The following is a 21,901-nucleotide window of genomic DNA, read 5'->3' as shown; positions in this document are numbered from 1 at the left end:
ATATACTTGAATTTAAGTTGAATTTACATAATTTTGAGTATACCCCAACAAATCAGTACCTTATTCCACGGAAGACCTCGACTAAGTCGAATCTTTTGTTTTGTTTTTGGCAACACTGATAAGTTCGAAAACGACGCTAAGCCTCAAAAGTACGTAAATTTTAGTCAAAATAACTTATTCTTTAGGTTGTTTTATTTTTCAGTGTATTGTTTTTAGCATTATGAAGACTTTGGAAAATTAGGTCTCATGGTCGTCAAATTATCATAAGCTCTTTTTTACAGAGATTCTCCGACATATGGATTAGGAACAATGCCTCGAATGGGAAGCACAGTTAATGTTTATAAGCATAAATTTGCTCACAAAAAAGCGCATGCAGTTCAATATTTGCTAAAAATGTATTGTTTCGAGAATTGGTGGAGTTGAGACAAAAACTCAGTGTGATTAACAACGACAATAATATTTTGGAAAGTAGAAGTAAATTGATGAAAAATGACGTTTTCCGTTTGTCTTTAGCAAAGAGCCATTTTTCATGGGTATTTCTCGGTAATCTTAACGTTGTTTGTTCCCCCTTTCGTGTACTAAACTATATTGCTAGTTTTAAGATAACTGTAAAATATTTCGTAGAATACTATTACTCCCCCTCTTGTATACCAAAGTTAATCCCTTGTTTTAAATTTTTTATAAAAAAAAAATCTTTTGGCCCTCTCTTGTATATAGAATCTTATTTCTAGTCTTAAGATAGCTGTAACCTTTTTTTTCTTTTGTAAAAAAATATTTCATCATTGTAACCTCCTAGTTTTAAGATATCCAAAATGTAAAAACAAAAGAATTTGGCACCGCCAAGCTAACGTATTTGTGCCTATCAAATAAACGAAATGAATAAAAAAAACCTTAACGTTGGAATTTTTGGGTCGGGCTTAACTAATAAATGGTAAAAACTGATATTAGAAACCCTAACAATGCAGCTATTTTTGGAACGACTTGAGAAGGAAATGACAAAATTCGATATCTGAAGTTATTTTGAAGGTCAAGATTAGCTTCCGGCTGAGCAGATCATAGATATCTCATTACTAATTACTATATCTATATCTACTCTATCTTTTTCCATTTCCGAAAATGCTCATGTTGCTTAGGATATAGAGAATTGAAACCGGAATTAGCCATCTTGGCCATTCAGATGTCGATTTTCGTTATGCATTCGTCAACCGAATATTACGTAAAACACCTGTTTTAATCCACCTAGTGGTGCATTGTGCCTTTCTCATTTATCCAAACTATGATTCATTATGTTTATGTTTATGTTTATTACCTTCACCAACAGACCCCTTGACACCAACGGTGGTTGCTTAAATTAAGGGATCATCCATAAATGACGTAGCATCTTTTGAGTAATTTTAACACCCCTTCCCCATCGTAGCATTTCGTCGCAAACCCCTAAATACCCCCTGGTAATTATGTAACTTGACGGTAAACCTCCCCCCCCCCCTTGACCCCGTAAAAAATTTAAATAAATAAAAAAACGATGTCAGTTAGATGAAACGGGTAAAGCTACGCAGCATGACATGACCCCCTACCCCTCTGTCGTCACACATCATCACAAAATACAAAACTCTCCCCTCCCCCATATAATGCTACGTCATTTATGGATGGTGCCTTAATAAAATTCGTCTCCTCGTTCGCCTTTTCATCCCTCGTGTGATGAATTTCCTCAATTGTAAACAGCTTGGCCACACAGCCACTTACTGTTTTACCAAGGTACGGTGTGGCAAATGTGGGGGGTCTCATCAAGAGGATACATGCAATAAAAACTTAGAAAAATGTTTACATTTCGGAGAAAATTCACACGAGCTCCTCGCATGTCCCATATATAAATTGCGGGAAAGTAAAATTAAACGATCCTTGAAGGAGAGGTCTAAGCGTTCTTATGCAAAAATACTGAAAAATGCTACTCCTGAACCCACGGTCCCAGAAAACAGATGCGCTATTCTATTGCCGAAAGAGTCTGACTCTGACGAAGCGTCCGAAGGTACATCATTTTTTTTACCTAGAGGATCGAGGAAAAGAAAACCAATCCTTTTTTTCGCAAACTGCCAAGCAAGGGCCTTAAAATTTCTCCTCCAACAGTCCCTCCCGGTTTTGGGAATGTACAATCCAAACATTACTGGAAATAATAAAATTGCGACTTCCACCGAGCCTTAACCGGGGGTAGGTTTATTGAAATTTTCTGAAATTGTTGATTGGGTTTTCAAAGCATTCAGTATTTCTCAACAAGTAAAGAGTATACTTTCATCGTTCCTCCCAACAATTAGAACATTTTTAGAGCAGCTGATTGCTCAATGGCCCATTCTTGCAGCGATTGTATATTTCGATGGATAATTCACCTCCTCAAGTGAAAGATACCATCACTGTTTTACAGTGGAATTGCAGAAGTATCATAACTAAAATTGATTCCTTAAAATTTTTGCTGCAAAATTTGAAATGCGATGCTTTTTCTTTATGTGAAACATGGCTTACCTCAAACATTAATTTCAACTTGAATGATTTCAACATTATTCGCCTAGACCGAGACACCCCGTAGGGAGGAGTGCTTCTAAGAATTAAAAAGTGCTATTCTTTCTATAGAATTAACATCCCCTAGATTGCTGGCATTGGGGCTGTAGCTGTCTAAATTGGACAACGTCGGATTTTTGAGGTAGTGGAATCAATGGCAGCTCCGCGGCTGATACTGGAAGACTTCAACTCGCACGGAGTATTGTGGGGTAATTCAATCAATGTCCCTTATGATTTGACACGAAATATTGATTGGAAAAAATACCACGCTTTAATTTCAACTTCTCTTGTTTCGACGAAAGAGCTACCACCTACCGAAGAATATGAATTTCTAGCGGGTTTGATTCTTGAAGCAGCAGAACAAACCAGAATGAAATGCAATCGTGGCATGACAATGAATAACCGGCCTCCTAATCCCTGGTGGGACAAAGAGTGCTCGGATGCAAACAAGTTGCTTACAAAGAAATTATGAAACGGAAAGGGTGTACACGTGCGCACTTTGAAAATTATTCGATTTTGCAAAACAAATTTGACAGTCTCCGTCGTGCCAAAAAGTCTAGTTATTGGAGACACTTCGTTGATGGCTTGTCAAGAGAAACATCAATGAGTACTCTTTGGAGTCTACTTTCAACCTCTACCGCTGTCAGATCTACAATCGAGCCAAGTGAACAACAGGCCTCTCGATCTAGTGTGCATTGTCTCGAGAACAAAGGAAGCATCGGATTATTCTTGTTACCATGAGTAAAGTTGACGAAAAAGCTCTACTCCGACCCAACGCCGCGGTCGTTGAGTTGAAATTTTATTCAACGCGCCCGAGTTTTTGTTAACCTTTTGAATGTAAAAATGCAACTTAGACTTACGGAAGTGTTGTACCTTCAATATCATCATCTTCGCAGTGCAGTGTTAATATCATTCAACACGTTAGCACAAGCTAATCGAAGAACAACTAAAAACACGTGGTTGAAAGTGACACCTGCTACTTGGAGAAACTTCTTCCAGGGTACTCGCAACGGCGTTTTTGTAGTGAGGATGCGGTTCGAAAGGCCCATACCCTCCTACTTGACAATAAAACTCAAAACTCACGAAACTACAATTAAACAAACTACGCTATGCACCCATGAGGGGCAAAATTCTACATGCAAGTATTGTAATCAGACAGCACATCATGGACAACCTTGCGCAGAACATGCAGAGGAAGACGCATCTCAACCGATTGCCAACTCATTTACGGCAAACTAACCCAAAGCAGAGTTACCATTATACGTTGAATGCGCATCTCCGCCGTATTGGGATCGCAGAAGATAATCAATGTGCTTACGGAGAGGATTACGAAGACATTGAACATGTTGTTTGGCCAGAAGAAAACCACCCTATGTTCCTGTTCGTGATATCCTCGTTTTACGAGATCTTACATATATGGGCCATATTTTATATAATTTCCTGAAAACAATAAATATTTAAATATACTTATCCCCACTATGTTCCTAGTTTTTTCCCTTGCTATCTATGCTATGCTATGCAAACAATTGAGATATCTTCGCAGTTAGTTAAGTTAACAAAGGCTACAGAAAAACTATCAATAGGTTTATAATGAAATTCAAGAAAATAGAATAGAAATAAAAATATTTAAAATGATGGTTATCCTCAGTGTTAGCATTAGAAAACATTGAATTTTTTTGTTTAATAAAGTGAATTTTTGTTATAACGTGATAGTCTTAAGAACTTTTGTAACATGTTATGTAAAAAAGAAACCCCGGCGTAAAAAAGCTTTCGCAAATGCTGTGTCAAATAAACGTTTTATGAAAAAAAATGATTTTCAAGCTTCTCTTTTGGTTGCAGGGATATCGTGCTCCTTGCAAATGCTAGATAAACAAGAGCAATGAAAACAATCCTGTCCAAGTTTATGATAAATGGACTGGAAAACTGACTTTCATTTACAACAAATTTATTAGCCTTAGGACTCGACCCGGAGGTCTCCAGACATGTTAATTGCACCTAAACCAATTGCAATTGCTCATCGAAAAGGCGTTTCATTACAAAATATCAACATCCTACGGGAAGCTCTCAACTAGCGATCATCTCTCAATAAGTGCTGTTTCAAGTTGCTTTACATTATGTCAGACAACAGTCCCTCTACACCCACGGTTGTTTTCCTTCAAGCCCTGCAACTAATCGTGATATTCTACAATTACAGTGACGTTGGTAGAGGTGCAAATAATGACGACAACCTTTCCACCTCACACTCCTGACAGCGACTACCGCAGCAAAAACAAAATACCACCACTATCCAGCGCAGCAGAAATTGGTCGTGACTACGGCAAACATTGAACTTCATTCTCAAGGTTAAAAGTGTTTTGCGCTATTATCAATTATATTTGTTATATTTTTATTACCCTTCTCGTCTGCCTCGAGAAGATGAACCATTACGAAATGCTGCCCATCGATGATGATCACCTTATAGGTTACAGTTGTGTGTCGTCCTTTAGGGCAAAACAAAGACTTCTAGCTTGCGGATTGGTTGGTGAGGATGAGGAAAAAGAGGGGTCACTTAAGACGAGCGTTGGCCTGCCTCCACCACAGCGAGGCGAGAGATGAACGATAGCCGGTATGCCTCATCATCACGTGCTAGCCCGAAGAGAGAAAGAAGTTTCTTTCCGCGGGGCACGACAAGGAATGATAAAAATGTTTGACTCTGCACGACGCGACGCGACCGATCGACGACTCGGTGTTTGAGAGTGAGAACTTTTGTTTCACACACAATGAGCGAACTTTCGAACTGGGCTGAAAATGATAAACAAAAAGCATTCATTGCACTCACCGGCACGATAGTCGATGCCCTCCAGCGAAGGTACGGTCGAGGTGGTAATGAAGTCGGGTGATATCGTGACGCCGTCGGTAGCGGGACTGGTGGCTCCGGTGGCATTGTCTATGGGAAACCGGACCGGCATTCCGGTGCTGGTAGAAATGTTGAACATGGATGCTATCGATTGCAGCGAGCTGGTGATGTTGAGGGTTGTTGAACTGGTGATGGTAGTACTTTCGGTGCTGGTGCTTTCGGTTGTTCGTGGCGGCGAAATGGTTGTATTACCCCAATATTCCAACTCCGACAGTAGGATCGGTGTTGGACTACCTGGTTCCAACGTTGTTTCGTAACTCTCCGAGCTAGAACTTTCTTCCTCACCCGATACTTCCTCGCTGCCACTGCCTTCTTCGTAGCTTCCCTCCTCAGTGGTTATTTCAGTGATGAGTTCTACAGCAGTTGAGGGTGGTGAAGTAGCAGGTTGCGTCGAGGAGGGTTCCTTCGGAGAAGAGGTTGTCGGAGCAAGGATTTCAATCAGGATCGCCGGAGTGTTGGTAGCAGTAGCTGGCGGAGTATAATGAATGAATGATTAGTAGACGAGAAAAAATATTGACCGTAACGGAAAGATGGACAGATGGAAAGCTAAGTGAACCGACAGTATTACCCGATGAGGTTTCCTGATGTGTGATTGTGGAGGCGGGCGAAGTGCTTGTTTGTGAGACAGCGCCTGACTGAAGCTGTGTAAGAAGACCAGTCAACAGGATGGCAGTATCGTCAGTAACCGTATTGCTACTCGTAGTGTCGGTAGCTGAGGTACTTGTACTGATTGTAGTTTGCTCGCTTGTTGTTGAAACGGTTGTAGTCGACGTAGTTGTTGGTGGCATTGCTGTTGTGGAAGGTGTAGTAGTTGTGGGTGGTGTTGTAGTTGTTGGTGGCGTTGTAGTTATTGCTGGTGTCGTAGTTGGTGCTGGAGTGGTAGTTGCTGCTGGAGTCGTAGTTGGTGCTAAAGTCGTAGTTGTTGCTGGAGTCGTTGTTGGCTCGGGAGTTGTGGTTGTTGTGATATCTTCAGTAGCTTGGGTTGTCTCTGGACTTGTACTACTGCTTGTAGTACTGATACCGACTTTTTCTACCTCTTCGGTAGAAGAGGAACTGGCACTGATGGTCGTTGTTGGACCGGTACTTGTGATAGTACTGGTGCTGGGCTCTTTTGTACTGATGGAGAAAGAGCCCAAGGTGTCTTCTGTGGATGACGATGATGAAGCGAGTTGTGAATGAGAGATGAACTCGTCGGTCATGGTTTGGTTAGTTTCATCATGAATGGTGTAAATGTAGGCTGCTTCGGGCAGTAGCGATTCTAGCGCAGGCAGTGCAATGTTCTGCGGTAGTGATGGCAGTGCCTGATCTATCAGCGTACTGGACGACGCGGTTTGAGTAGGCGAACTGTGATTATTAGTTTGATTACCGCTGGTGCCGAGCACCTCTTCGGGGGTTAGTGTATGAATCAGTACCCAACTGTTTGAAGTAGTAGGACCTGCCGGGGCTGATAGGTGAACACAATTAGTGACTTTGGGGTTATTGACAAATTAATTGCGTTACTAAAACAGATATGAAAAGTGTATTTTACCTTGCTCCGGTGGTTGTTTTTCGCTTGGAACATAATCGACAATGCTGGACCAGGTAACTAAACCAACCCCAGCCGTTGTCTCGTCCAGAAGATTGTGCATTTGGGATGTTTCTGGCGGATAATCGATGTCTGCTGGTGGAGTGATCCGTCCAGATGTTGTTGTTTTTGGCCTGGATGTAGTCGTTTTTGCAGTAGAGGTAGTAGTTGTAGGGGAGGTAGTTGGTTTAACTGTCGTAGTAGTAGTAGTAGTAGTAGTGGCAGTGGTAGTCTTTTTGGGTGCGGTAACAGTAGTTGTAGTGGTAGTTGTAAAGATGGCAGGTTTAACAGTCGAAGTTGTAGTTGTTGTAGGTTTCTGTGTAGTTGTTGATGTAGTAGTTGTACTTTGAGTAGTGCTCGTAGTTGATGTAGTGGTCGTAGTTGGAGTAGTCGTCGGAGTAGTTATCCGAATCGTCGAAGTCTGTTTGGTAGTAGTTGTTTCTTTAGCCGTTGTAGTTGGCACGGTGGCTGTGGTTGTAGATTTCCGAGTTGTTGTCGTAGGCGTTGGTGTTGGGGTTGTTGCTTCTGTTATATTAACCGTCGTAATCGGATATCTACTACTGATAGTTTTAGCTTCAGTCGTACTTTCTGCAGAAGTATTCTCCCGAAGTGTTGTGGTTATTAGATCTTCGAGCAAGTGATCTAGAGACGTGGCTGGAACAGTGGCAATTTCTGAAGTGGGTCTAGGTCGTGGTCTTGGAGCTCGAGTAGTCTGTGGTTCCTCTGTAGTAGTCGTGGTTGGTCTCCATCGGTTGATGGGTCTTGTCATTGGCAGTATTGAGGGCGGTGTCGTTGGCCTTCTTGTGGGGAAAATTGGGTCTTCCACTGACAACGTTGGTATCGTAATCGGTCTCTTGGGAGGAGTAGTAGTTCTTCTCACAGTAGTAGAGCTTGCAGTGGTTGGTCTTACTGAACTCGTGGGTGTTTCGGAAGTTGTAGCTGGTCGACGAGATATAGTTGCCCAAGAAGTGTTATTCTTTTTGCTCGCTACTGTAGTAGTAACAACAGTCTTTGGAGTAGTCGTTTGAACTGCTGGAGCTCGTGTGTTGTTTCTGATGGGCATTGGTTTTCTCGTTATTTTCGTCTTGGTAGTTGTCCTGGGCGGAGGCTTCCGCGTGGTGGGTTTAGCAGCTGCCTTCGTAGTCGTACGACGAGTAGTCTCCGTGGTTGTAAGCCCAGGATATCTACTGCTTTGAACATATTGAAATGTTGCAAATTCTTGGTAATTAGTGGTCGAGGGTACATCATCTTTCACTTCTGCTTTCATTGTTGTAGTCGGGGAGGTCACGTTTCTTCGCGTCATCTTTGTAGTTGTGCGGAGGGTGGTCGTCGATGAAGTGCTGACGAGTTCATATTTCGTCCCATTTTGCGGCGCCACTGTCGTCGGCAACCGGGTCTCAGTGAGCGGTGGTTTTTTATTGGTATCAACCACAGAGTGTGATAAATGCTGAAAGTGCAAGCCGGAACTGTGATTATGGTCTATACTGTTGTCCGTTATTTCATGGTTGAACAGTAAGCTATCATCCTGAAAGTTCGAGGGCTCTTTGTTAGCTCACAATTTCGAAACCGGTAGGTTGGTACTTACGCGAACCTGGCAGCAGGAGCCGAAGAAAATCTTATCAATACAAACGCCCAAATGGGTACCGTTCGCCTTGAAGCAGTCGATGGCAAACATGCAGATTCCCTCATCTCCGGTACTTCGCACCACGCACGGTAGATGTCGCAGGTTTCTTCCGATCGCCACTGTAAGAAAACATAATGATGAATCATTGAGAAATCTGAATAATTTTGATGTATTAAATTACTAGATAACTAATATTAATGGCCATGACCATGCCAGCCAATACTCTAAGCGCGAAACTAATTCAGCCCAGAAAAAAAGTTTACAGCCGTGACAGTAAACATTGCACGCATTCGTGACGGATATATCTGGAAACGAAGATAAGTTCTAACTGGCTTTGCTTCTGTGAACTGGTGACTGTTCAGTTTGCTCGCTGTTCGAAGAAAAGATCCGCAAAACTGATTCACAAAGATCGTTTAAATAATACTCAGTAGTAGCCATGTGATAATTGAGTTGCAAATGTCCAATAAGTGCTCTTAATAGAAACTGCAAGTGTATTTGGAATTGTGCAACAAATTGTTTATCACTATATTTTCCGGAAAGATTTGCACTATTTTCAGCCGATTTTGACGTAGGACTACGTCTTTGTTTTCGATATGAGGGTGCACTTTGCAAATTCTACAAAAATGCTATGTAACGAAAAGTGGTCCAATTTTAAACGCGTATAGTTCAGCCATCTCACGATAAATTTTCAAATTTTTTGCGCATATCGCCCCGAAATACTTCTAAGAATAGATTTCAATAGATAAACTCAAAGATTTTTGATATCATGGCATTAAAACTTTAAATAATGTACAACCTAGTCAAAATATCGCGCACTTACACACAATATATAGCGCTTCCCAAGTCCGGCACGACAGATTTGTGTACCTAGGGCACTACGCTTCCATTTGGCTGGATAAGCTCAGTTGCCTGTTGAACGGCAGGTGGAGCAGATTACTGCGCTGTGTGTTTTCACAGCCAGTATAGCTAAGTTAGAAGTCCGTTACACTGGCTTTGGAGGTACGCTACCCAGTGCCGTCCAACACGCGACTGAGCTTGTCCGTTCAAATACTATGCTTTGTTTTGTGTTGTGCTCGTTTCCAGTACACTTTTATTTTTTTTATATTGTAACGACATATAATTAGCAAGGGACTGGAAGGTGAAGTATTTTTCAAATATTAAGAGCCATAGTACTCAAGGGAGAGCAAGGATTTGAAGGAAGAAAGTTTAGAAAAGCGTGGAGTAGGGTCAATGAACAAGCTTAGAGTTTCCCGGTTACTTAGCTTTTTGTCTTCTGCAGCGCAGTAGTCAGGATCTTTTGGCATTAAATGCGAATCACCTGAGTCTGCGGCATGTCCGGACAAGCGTAAAGTCAATTTAATGACGGAAAACTTCCACCCTAAGCATATTCACAGATTTTTCTGTAATGTCACAGATTTTTCATAATTTTTTATAACAGATGGCAGATTTTTGGCATATTGATGAAAATTTCACAGATTTTTGGAAATATTGTGATTTTTCGGAAATTTATCATAGATTTTTTTCCTCTTTCAGTTATCACAGATGGCAAAAAGATATTTATGACCGAAACATTTAAATGTGGCATCCCTGAATGTTAGCGGTTGCATGCGTAACCTGCATGATAGCAATCTGTGCTTTCGTTGCGCAAAGACGAAATCTTTCTTAGCAACAAATTTCCGCGGATCGATGGAAAGCACAACGAAACTTTATTATTTACATTCGATCAATTAATTGATTCATTTCCACTTTACGTGATTCATTTCAACTCAACCTATCCTATTCTGATTCTGCTAATAGGTACATACTACAAAGCCTATGAATGAATACACTGCCACTCGAAAAACCGTTGCAAAAACGCATCTAAGTCCATACATAAAATTGTTTTCGATTCTTGTATATTTATAGTGTCGATATATGATTGAGACCAATGCATTCGCTACATTTGTATGCGTACTTTAGGAAAGATACAATAATGGCAAAATATAACTAGAAAGCTTGGTCTTTACATGAAATGTGATTATATTGTTTAAAATTTGATATTTGTGCACCTGTCCGGGTTTTTTAACACACACAATCGAAAAGTTTTTACAATTTTTAAAATCTGATCTTGTGCTATAAAGATTTAGTTCCAGATATTAGTTTGGTCACGGTTTTCTGTTTTCTTTCTTCAGATCTTCTCAAACAAGTTTAATCGGATTCGATCACCCACTACTAATTAAATAACCTGATAACCAAGAAGGTTTGGTTCAATATGTAACGTACGATGTCGATTGGTTGTGCTTAAACCATACATAAGAAATATATTTGATTTGTATTAATCTAAATGTACGAAGAAAATAAATATTTTACATTAAGTAGTATAGTCCTACGTTTACAATTCGTGCAAGCCTATAGGGCTGCCCCTTGTAGTTTTCAATCTAAAAATAGATCCGAAAGACCCTAAGCTCCAAGCCTATATAAACAAAATGAAAAAAAAAAAATTGTTGAAGACATTCCATAACTAATTTTGTTGGAGACATGAATACTCCTTGTATTCAGAATATCGAAATATATTAGACTAAAACCGAAAGAAAACCATTAAAACAAGTTATTCTGATATTACTGTAATTGATAAATCTCATCTGCTAATTCACATTTTATTCAAGGTGGTCTCTGAAGCTTACAATAAAACTTTTATTGAAAAGATCTGGCTCTAAGAAAAGTTCTTCGAAATCGTTTTATATCTCGAAATAATGCATTTATACAGCTTTCATATTTTCAACAAAGTCGTTTTAAATGACATTATCAACAAGTCTGCTGAAGACACTAACTATAATACTATTTCTAAAGAGATAATTCTCCATAGAAGTAGAAGTAGAAGATTTTATGTTACAAAGCTTCTTCGAGTTTGTTAAAACTCCAAAGTTGATGCTTTCGAAATTATGTGTTTTTTACTGTAAGAAAAGTTTTGGAACATTTTTTCCCTTTTAAAATTACACTTTGTATTATCATACTTTGACTTAAGTTATATATTATAAAAGAAATTATAAAAGGCCTCTGTTGAACTAATTTTGTTTTTGAACTTTCAATTCAATCAACCTTGCTTTAAATTTAAGCATTTTCGAAAAACCAACGATTTTCATCAACCCCCCCCCCCCAAACCAAATTTCTGGCTCCGCCACTGTGCGATTGTATATGTACCGAGGTAAAACAGCCGGTTTGTGCCGGAGTTCTGGTTAGTTTCTGCCGAAATACAGACAGAAACCAGCCAGAATTTCGGAATTTTTGTCCGTGTTTTGTGTGATTCTACAAAAATTTAAATCGATACGATGCTTTGTGGCGGACTGATTAAGGATTCGAACCTAGCGCCGTCTTAAGACCCCTCGGGGCCGTTGGCCACAATTGAACTAAGAGGCCCCTATTACTTAAGTGTCGGTATGGAGAAACATCCTATTATACATCTGTTTATGTTATAGGATGTTTCTCCATGCCATTCTGAGATTCTTCCAAATTTGAGCCAAGTAGGCCAAGAAATCAAGATGATGTGTGAAAAAAATCCTGTCAAAAAGAAAGGGGTCGTTCCTTTTTTCAGTTTTATGGCGTCCAAGTTCATGGTTAAAAGATAAAAAGGTCAAAAAACATGTTTGGCTCCATGTCAGTCTAAGCCGGTTCGGGCATAGTGGAAGGTACTTAACTGTGTCAAGCCTTCGCAGGCCCGTGCGCAGAAAATTCTCAAGGGGGGGGGGGATTTTGATTTTTTTTAACGTTTTTTTAAAGAAACCCTCAAACTTTGAAGATTTTTTCAGAGGCCTGGACCTAGTCTTGTGAACCAAACGACTCTGCTCAACAAATTGGGTAAATGTTTATTATCGAGAAGAAGTCATCAAAAGACACCGCTGCATAGTGGTAGGAAACCCCAAAAACGTGAACTTAATTCACTAGAGGCCAAACCATCGAATATATTCACAGGGATACCCTGTGAATTGTACGTAAGAATATTCTCCGCAACCTGATAAAAATTAAAATTAGGCATGGCTAACTACGATCAAATTAAAAAAAATGAAATTTTTATGCTGACGAGGTAGAAAGTTGGTGTCTTCGACAAAGTTTTAGAAATGCTCATAATAAACAATTTTGTTAAACTAGTTGAACTTGTAGGATTTAATGTTAGCGATTTGTAAAGCGTTTTCTACGGCAACACCCTCAAATTTAGTTTTTAGTTTAATAACTTTTTCCACTGTAACTTTTCGTGCAAACCGTGCTCTAGACAAATATGGAGGCATTAAAACCACATAATATTGTTGAAGGTTGTAAGTAAAAATACCCAAGTAAAAACATTACAAAATGAGCTTAAAACCTTCTTACCTTTATTTTTCGTAGTCCGGACATTGAAAATAGTGCCGGCTCGTCCATTTTGGTTTGCACCTTTCTCTCTTATACGCAGTTGAAGTTGGTGTAAAAAAATTAAAATTCTTCAATAACTCTAAAACGAATTAGTATTTTTACAAGAGGTGTGCGCGGCGCTGCCGATTTCAGGTAAAATTTTTATATGCAGTGTTCAACAATATTTTTACATGCAGTCTTCAACAATAATTTAATTTTTACATGCAGTCTTCAACAATATTATGCGGTGTTAATACCTCAACATTTGTCTGGAACATCGTTTGCACGAAAAGTCACAGCGAAAAAAGCTATATTAAATAGCTAAATTTAAGGGATTTACCTTAGAAAACGCTTTAAAAATCGATATCATTAAGTCCTACAAGCTCAAGTTGTTCAACAAAATTCTTCAATACGAGCATTCTTAAAACTTTGGCGAAGACATCAACTTTCTACATCGTCAGTAAAAAAAAGTTAATTTTTCTATTTCAATCATAGTAAACCATGCCTCAATTTAATTTTTATCAGGTTGTGGGGAATATTCTTACGAACAATTCCTGCAAATGAATATATTCAATAATTTGGCCTCTAGTGACGTTTTTGGCATTTCCGACCACTGTGCGTTGAATGCTGGCTCGTGGTGGATTCGGATTGGTTTGTAGTAGTCGTTAATCCAACCGACTAAACTTAAGCCTCTTGTATCTCGTAATCCTCATCCATCCGGGGCAACCGTTAAGTACTGCTTTAGTAAGGATTGTGTTCTTGCTTATTTTGTTTTGTGTGAATCGTCATGTTTTTATCCATAGCTACTTTTCCTTACTTGCTGTCAAACCTTCGCGATATATCTTACCAGCTCAGGTCTGCTGCAAATATCGTACCCTGTTGAGACATGAACCGGTCCGGGGTGTCGACCATAAGAATTTACATCTGTTTACAACCACCTTCGCCGGGTTTCTTATCCTTCTTGGTGCTAGTCGTTCTTATTTATCTGCTAGCTGGTGCAGAGAACTTCTTGGCGGCAGTATTTCACCCTATACCGATGCCAATTTTCGCGATCCATTTCGCTGCCACTCTAACGGAATAATCATAGGCGGAAAAAAATTTCTACACGACGATATCCCGATTTTCTCCAACTTCGTGTTTTTCCTCCTTAACTGCCGTTGTTATCCCTCTGACCGACATCTGCTGTCTACTCACTACTTTTGCTAATATCGAAGCTTGTCGATACGTTAACTGATCCTTCAGAGAAGCCGTCCAACTTGATATACATCCCTTTCCAGCCACCCTCGCAAACTTTCGTCCTTGGTTTCTTCATTGACTTGTTTCTAAAGTGACCGAACTCAAATGACATTTTATGTGTCCAAACGGTTTGCAGTATATTTATTTTCCTGAACAGGAAGATAATAAATTTTTAAAAGTAATTCAAAACGATCATGGGGGGTTTGAACCACCCAAACCCCCTCCCCCCCGTGCGCACGGGCCTGAGCCTTCGTAACATGGCAAAAAGAAGAATTTGAAGGGGTTTTATTTTAATAATTTGTCCGGTGACGGTTCCAAATGTGATGAGGAGTTGAATCATTTTGCCACATCCGCAGAACGCTTGCCAGACACAGACTTGTTGGCCACCGTGTTTATCGCTACGGTTTGGTCCCTTCCGAACTTTGTATACGTGTAGGGGAGTTGGAAAGCTAGGGTTTCAGGTGCACACGCCGGAATCAAGCATGACCCCAAAAAATCAGCTGTCTGAGTTACCTAAAATGGCTGAGGCAATAAATCAAAGAGCTCTACGAGTTTGTTGAAAGAAAGGGCAATATGCACAGATAGATCAGTGATCAGCATCCAATCGTCCGTAGCAGACACCGAATGCGAACAGATGGCGCTACTGAAGAGAGCTGAAAACGTCGAAAAAGAACTGAAGACCAGAGAGGTAGCGAAAGTAGAAGCCTATGACACGCCCAAGGGTGACCAGCATTACTGTTCCGTGAAAATAGTGCGAGAAATATCAGGAAAGGAGAAGAAACTGAAGAAGCCCAAGACGGTCGGCGAAGGACAGCGAAACAACCGATAAATGGAAAGAGGACGGCGAACGGTAGAAACCGTAGAAGAGAGGAGGAAGAAAACACAAAGAAAAGGATGAAAAGAAGAAAAAAAGAAGAAAAAAGACCTTCGATCGTGCCAGGAGAGGTAAAGGGGAGACGCTCTAGTCAACAATGCAAACGACAGCGTGACGTACGCTGCGATCCTCAAAAGGTTGAGAGAGGATCCCAAGCTGAAGGAGCTTGGAAAAAACGTATTAAGAACATAGCGCGGGCGTCCGGCGAATTGGTGGAACGAAAAGCTCATCATTCTCCGTGCTGCCTGGCTAAAAGCCAGAAGCCGCGTTCAGAGAGCGAGATCTGAGGCAGTCAGAGAAGAGTGTGAGGTTACATTCCGGCCGGGTAAGGCCACTTTTAGTAGTGCTCAGTACGTCCACCTGCTACAAGAAGATGGGTAATGAAGCAGACGCTAACTCCTGAGATAACGCTTGCCGTGTCATGATGGCCAATATCAAAGTTCCAACGATGCCAGCTGAAATGTGCGCTGACAAATTGAAAATTGTCGTGGATGGTGTTTTACCGAAACACGACCCAATCACATATCCGCCTACACGCAAGACAGTGGAAAAGCTGGCGACAATCGAGACTCCACCGACGAGCTATTCATAATGGCAAAAGGGCTGGAAGCAAAGAAAGCTCTCGGTCCGGACGATACACCCCACATGGCAGTGAAGACTGCCATCCTGGCGTTTCCGGACATGTTCAGGATAGTTACAGGAAATACCTGGACGAAGGCTCCTTCCTGGATTGATGGAAGATCCAGAAGCTGATGTTGTTACCTAAACCAGTGAAGCCACCATGAGATCCAGCATCGTATAATGTACAACGGAGTGTTAACAACTCAGGGGAGTCGAGATCGTCCGCTTTGCATATGACTTTGTCCTGGCGATGACTGGCGAGATTCTCGAAGAAGTGGAGATGTTGACGGTAGGGACAATAGGCATTGTGGAAATCTTGATGGCCGATGTCTAGTTGCAGCTAATGTTATGTCATGCTTTAAAGTTATCGGGGAATTGTCGCCGAACATTTTATTGTCGCAACAACGTGAAGCCATTCTACGGAAATTATCAATAGAATATAAGCCAGCGCAGACATTACAATCCAGGAAAAATTTCGCGGTTGGATTTCCAGGACTTCCCGAATATCATAACCCATCTTGGCATATATCATGTGGAACGAGTTCCTACTGTACCCACGATAGATGATTCGTTCTGAGTCATGAAAGACTTTCGACTAGTTGGTACAAGCCATGCTTTTGAACGTAGAATTAACGCCACGCTGGTATGCAATATGCGCAGGAAAATAAATAACTCTGCCGGGTGTGATATCGTATGAGTCGATAGAAGCGACTTGCACGCAACGTTCGATAACTCAGCTGAGTGCGATGTGCGATAACGTCAAGTAAAAATAAAAATCGCAAAAAACTATCGCTTTCACGGAACAACAGTCACAGTAACCAGGTATGGTCCTGAATGAAGTCACAAAACTTCAATACACCCGTACAATCGTTTCACGAAAAAACATATAAAACAAAAATAAAACAACTTGCGATTGTAAAATAACTAAATATTTGAAAAACCTTAAGCTCTATTAACGACCGGGATATAGCATGATACCAAATATGTTATTTTTGCTCTCAATCTAGTGGAAACCAAGCTTGTCCAAAATCCAGAGCATTCTCTCAAAGCATGGAAGATCAAACTTTCACTCGTCGCTAAACGCTTACAAATGTCAACAAGAACCAGCAGCCTTCAGACTCATAAAACTAGCACGAACCACACCGACCCCCATGTCAGCAACTATTTACAATTATTATACAAGAACAATCCACACAGTCCCTGGTCCCAAAGCACCAATCGTCGTCGTGGTCGTCATCGTCATCGTTGTCATCGAGCTACAGGAAAGAAAGTAAAGTGACCCACTTAACAATTTACTTTTACCTTCGCTTTCTCCACCAGCATGATCGTGTCGGGGCGTCACATTTTTTTCTCTGCCACGCGTGGATCGACGGCCGTATCGCAAATACATCCCGATGGAGGCAATCCAGGCGGAATGTAGTCGCAGTGGGAGTAGCAAACAGCATCACGATTGCCCTGCGGATGCTGATCACGTGATCTTCTGGCGGGGACACGACCTGCCATGATTTATCCCATTGTTGTGAGGATTTTTTTTTTTATTTTTGCTTGTTTTACTTTTTAATGGAATATATGGTAATCGACTTTCAGCCTGTATTCGGAGTCAACAAAAAACGATTAAAGATATATCGGTACGTGACGAAAATGAGATTTGGGCAGAGGCAGACAACGAGATTCTCTGCATCATTAAGATGTAAATAAGCTGACAGTGTAATTGAGCGATACTGACCTATTTTGGCTGGCGCATGGTAATTTTTGTTCATTTCGAGGCCAAGGAGAAATGCACTCATAACTAGCTGGTTGGCTTGAGTCAGTGCATTGCCAGGTTGCTGGAGACGCGTGACCGACACACTTGCAGCCGGAAAAGAAAGTGAAGACTTTTCGTGCAAGTGGATTTGCGACTCGGGAATTGCGGGATGAGGAGAATCTGTTTTCCATACAGATGAAGTCAATTGAGAAAGCATTCAGTCTCAGTAGATGAGCCGTGAATGGAATGTTGCAGTGAAGGTTTTCACAGTTGAAACTGTTTTGAATAACTTTCAAGTTTTTAGTCTTGATAGAGTCTTTTTTCTTTTCAGAATTTGACAGCTGTATCATCTCTAGCTGCCATAACGTATAAATGTTTTTGAATGCTTGGATGACCTTATTCCGCCAATATAAAAAGTTATAATTTATTCTCGTAGAAAAAAATTAAAACAAATATAATTCTCATTTTGATATACATTTGTCCTATAAGTCAAAGTGTATCGAATGAACGGGACTATCCATAGATTTTGAACTGGAAGTTCATCATTTAAATTTTGTTGTACTATTAAACAAAAAATTTATCGCTTTTTGTGAAGTTTCTCGAGCAGTTTTGAAGTACATTTTAATGTTGTAAATTTCAGAAAGAGAAACAAATGTATGGGAAAGATATGTATTGTATGAGTTCTATCGATCTGTTAGTCTAAATTAACCACCAAATATCAAAAATTGTAAATTTTGTATGGATTTATTGACAAAAATGTTTGGCGTTGCTACAAAATTTATTGATAAGTTTAATTAAAGAGGAATATACACGAAATTATTCCAATTAATCAAACATATGCAGATAAATTGTATTTTTTTCAATTGCAAGATCACTTAATAAATTACAAAATAATAAATAGAATAAAATTTACGATTGTTTAAATAACTTTTGGAAGAATTATTCTTATCGAAAATTCACTAAAAGAAGTCTCGTATATGTTCAAACATACCCCGATTTTAAGGTAAAATAGTTTCGAAAATAGTGTCCTCGCATCTCACTAACTACGTCGTGATTGGCGGCAGTTTCCATGTCAGGTTTTGTCGCCGAGAGGAATCTGGAACTGTGGTATTTCTGGTTAGGTTCGCGTGTAAAGATTTATGCCAAAAGATAAACTAATAATAGGGGAGCCCCGGCCTAGTTCGCGGAAGGCGTAAGTTGGCGGAGTTCCTTTTTTTATCGTTTGTATTAGACATATGTCGCTGTCGCTCATTTTTTATTTCAAATTGTGTACAATTTGTTTTCATATGTTGCATTTCATTTTGTTTTGTAGAATTCATGGGTGACAGTTTTCGGCCGTAATAATCGCTTTTCCTTAATTTTGTGAAGTTTGTGTTATTTACAGTGAGTTTTAATCTATTACGTGGATGATTTCATTTTTCAATAGTCCACAATCTACTTAAATCAAAGAGATAAAAAATTAATATACTCAATATATACGCGAACGGAGGTCTTAGTGGAATGTACGTAATGTTTCAAAGGTTTTCTTCCATTTAATTCCACTAACATAGTGGAATTAAATGGAAGAAAACCTTTGAAACATTATGAATATACTGCCAACTATCCCAGGGCTTCCCTACTCCTTCGAATCGAATAGGTTAAATTTATTTATTCAATATGGGTTCGGGTCGGGCACGGTTTTTATTTTTTTTAATGCGGGTGCGGGTCGGATACGGGACGGGTTCGGATTCTTTTTCATTCACGGGTACGGGTCGGGTGCGGGTTTTGTTTTTTTTTATAAAATCCTGGTACGGGTCGGGTTCGGGTTAGCTTACAAAAATAATATTCGTGTTCGGGTCGGGTCCGGGTACGAAAAATCCCATACCCATCTCTATGGCACGACGAGTGACACAACCCCAAAAATCAATATCTTGTACGTCTTTTGTAAATATTTATTTTATTTTTCTTTCAGTTTGAATAAAATTATCTTAAAATTTTACGATAATCGGATGAAAAATGAATTTTTAACATGCCGTTGAAGCCGGTGATGTCGAGGACCTCTGTTTAATTCAATCCATAAGAATTGTTCGTACCATCGATCTTCAAATGGCGATATCTATAGAGCTTCATGGCCGATTGGAGTAGTTTTGAGTTAATTGGATAGCATTTACGTTTATTCTGCATCAAGTAAAAGCAATTGAGAAAGTTAATGTCATGTCAGTAATTTATCTCTATACGTCTTACAATTTTTGAGATGGTCTCCCATGGGTCACTTATCGTGAATCTGACTCAAAATTTAGTATAGTTTCAAGATATACGGACCTCATCTTGTTCATTTTTGCGCCGAAGTTTTTATATCTATGTTTTTAAAAATACCCATATGGAGACTAGAGTGGGACATTGTTATATGAAAAAAAAATTGGCTCCGAGTAACTTTTTGGGTTCCATTTAGCTCCCAGAACAACTCTGCAAATTTTTGGCTCGATCGGTGAAGCTATATTTTTGCGCCCGCGGTTCAAAGTTTACATGGGATTTCGTATGGGAAAATTGTCTTTTGTAAATTAATTCTTCCAAGAGTCGCCCGTTATCTCATAAAAATAAATGAATGTCTGTTTTTTATAGGAAATTTGTCAAGGAAATAAAGACTAGAAGACTGCGAAACTATCTGATGCATGTGGAAAAAGTTATTAAGCAAAAACCGATTGATGCCCTGGACATTGATGAAAATTTCACTTTTCATAGCATCAACCAACCGCATGTTACACGGTACATTTTATACTTGGTTTGGGAAAATCGGTTCAGTTAACACCGAATAAACGATATTACTTAAATTCTGGAATATGTCTGGAATAGATTTGTGTGCTTGTGCTTGCTTGTGCTTGTGCGACCACCCCTGGCTGCTACTCCGTTATCGATCTGGACTAGCTGAAGTTGCACAGGGAATCAGTAGATAATTATGCTTGGGAATAGCGGAACATCTTTCAATGTGCAACTCCTGGTAATCCTAAAGTGTTTATTGATCAATACCGACACCGGCCAGGCCCGAACGTAGATCGCGGAAGGAAAGGGAAGGAATGGTTAGTCCGATACTTGCTTTTGCTAGAGGCCGTATATACTACTGCGCACTCCACAAGTATCACAGGAGGAGGATATTTTTGTTAGTAAGGGTATAGAAGTTGGATCTACTTCTTCTTTACCGACGCCAGAGAGGTGACTGGACTAGATATCGATCCATCAAAAACTCATAGACCGGGGAGCAACGGTTTTACTTCCCTTCCGAAGGAAGACGTGACAACAGATTTTTTCACCTCAGAAAAATCTCAACGACCTCGGCTGGAATTGAACCCAGGCAAACTGGAATGAGTGGCGGTCACGCTTACTACTCAACCACCGGCGCCGTTTTGAAATATGTCTGGAATAGATCTGTGATGCAAAATAATTTGATGCCCATTTCAGCAGATTTTCAACCTCTGAGGTATTATGAATGTAATGGTTTCTATGGGAAATTCTTGTTAGAGCGTACTAACCAGCCTACAACTCCGGATCCAAAAATCAGATCGGAATAAAATTCAATAGCGGGTTATGGGATTGTCATATCTTTCATTTTTTTCGATGGAACATTACCTTAGGATTTCGGCAGGTTCTCCGGGGACATTGAAAACCGTTATAGGAGTCAAAGGTACTTTGATTGGTGATCGAGACCCGCAAATCCAAGTAATTTTGTTTATATTTTAATATGTTGCCTCATGCTGGTATCAGTTTATATGGGAATTTGCACTTGGGAATCACTCCACGCAATCAACGGTGAGTCGTGTGATCAGGATCACAAGCGTGTACTGAAAGCGTTTGAGTGGAATGCCAATGCTTCGGTGAGGCATGTGGCCAAAAGTTGAATCTGTCCAAGTCTTTTGTTACGAGAGCCAAGGACCGGGAGGGACTGCATACGTACAAAGTGCAGAAGGTTCCAAATCGATACGAACGGCAAAATACGGTGGGAAGGTCACGGTCCCGGAAACTGTACATCCAGATGGTGACGAAGCCTTATTGTCTCATCATGGAAGATGAGACTTACATCAAGGCGAACTTCCGGCAGCTCACGGGGCTACTGTTCTTCTCCGCCCAGCACATGTTTGATGTTCCGGAGGAAGCAAGGAACAGTTTGCCAACGAATACATGATGTGTTTCAAAGTTTGCCAACGAATACATGATTTGGCAAGCGATCTGCTCATGTGGCAAGCGTAGTGCGCCGTTCGTGACTACCAGGACTGTAAACGGTTAGTTCTATCTCAAAAAGTCTCTACAGAAGTGTGTACTTCGTCTGTTGAACGAGGGCCCTACAAGCCTCTGTCCGGATCTCACATCGTGCAACTATTCAAATGTTGTCTTGGAGTGGTACGAAGTCAACGGGGTTACTTTCGTACCCAAGGACAGGAACCCCCCTCTCCCCATCC

General features: G+C 40.3%; 1 protein-coding gene across 1 annotated transcript in view; it reads right to left on the bottom strand.

Moving 5' to 3' along the window:
- LOC131681653 (serine protease filzig) overlaps nucleotides 1-21,901 on the bottom strand; it is a 184,006-nt gene that overhangs the window by 28,363 nt on the left and 133,742 nt on the right. Inside the window, exons 5-8 of the mRNA XM_058962577.1 lie at nucleotides 8,596-8,753; nucleotides 6,975-8,535; nucleotides 6,015-6,890; nucleotides 5,369-5,914 (exon numbers count right to left, since the gene is read on the bottom strand). Of these exons, the coding sequence (XP_058818560.1) occupies nucleotides 5,369-5,914; nucleotides 6,015-6,890; nucleotides 6,975-8,535; nucleotides 8,596-8,753 (3,141 nt within the window). The remainder of the gene's footprint in view (nucleotides 1-5,368; nucleotides 5,915-6,014; nucleotides 6,891-6,974; nucleotides 8,536-8,595; nucleotides 8,754-21,901) is intronic.

The sequence above is a fragment of the Topomyia yanbarensis genome, chromosome 2 (assembly GCF_030247195.1).
Source record: "Topomyia yanbarensis strain Yona2022 chromosome 2, ASM3024719v1, whole genome shotgun sequence".
Classification (NCBI taxonomy): domain Eukaryota; kingdom Metazoa; phylum Arthropoda; class Insecta; order Diptera; family Culicidae; genus Topomyia; species Topomyia yanbarensis.
The sequence above is the reverse complement of the archived record's forward strand: the minus strand, read 5'-3'. Positions and strand labels throughout refer to the sequence as shown.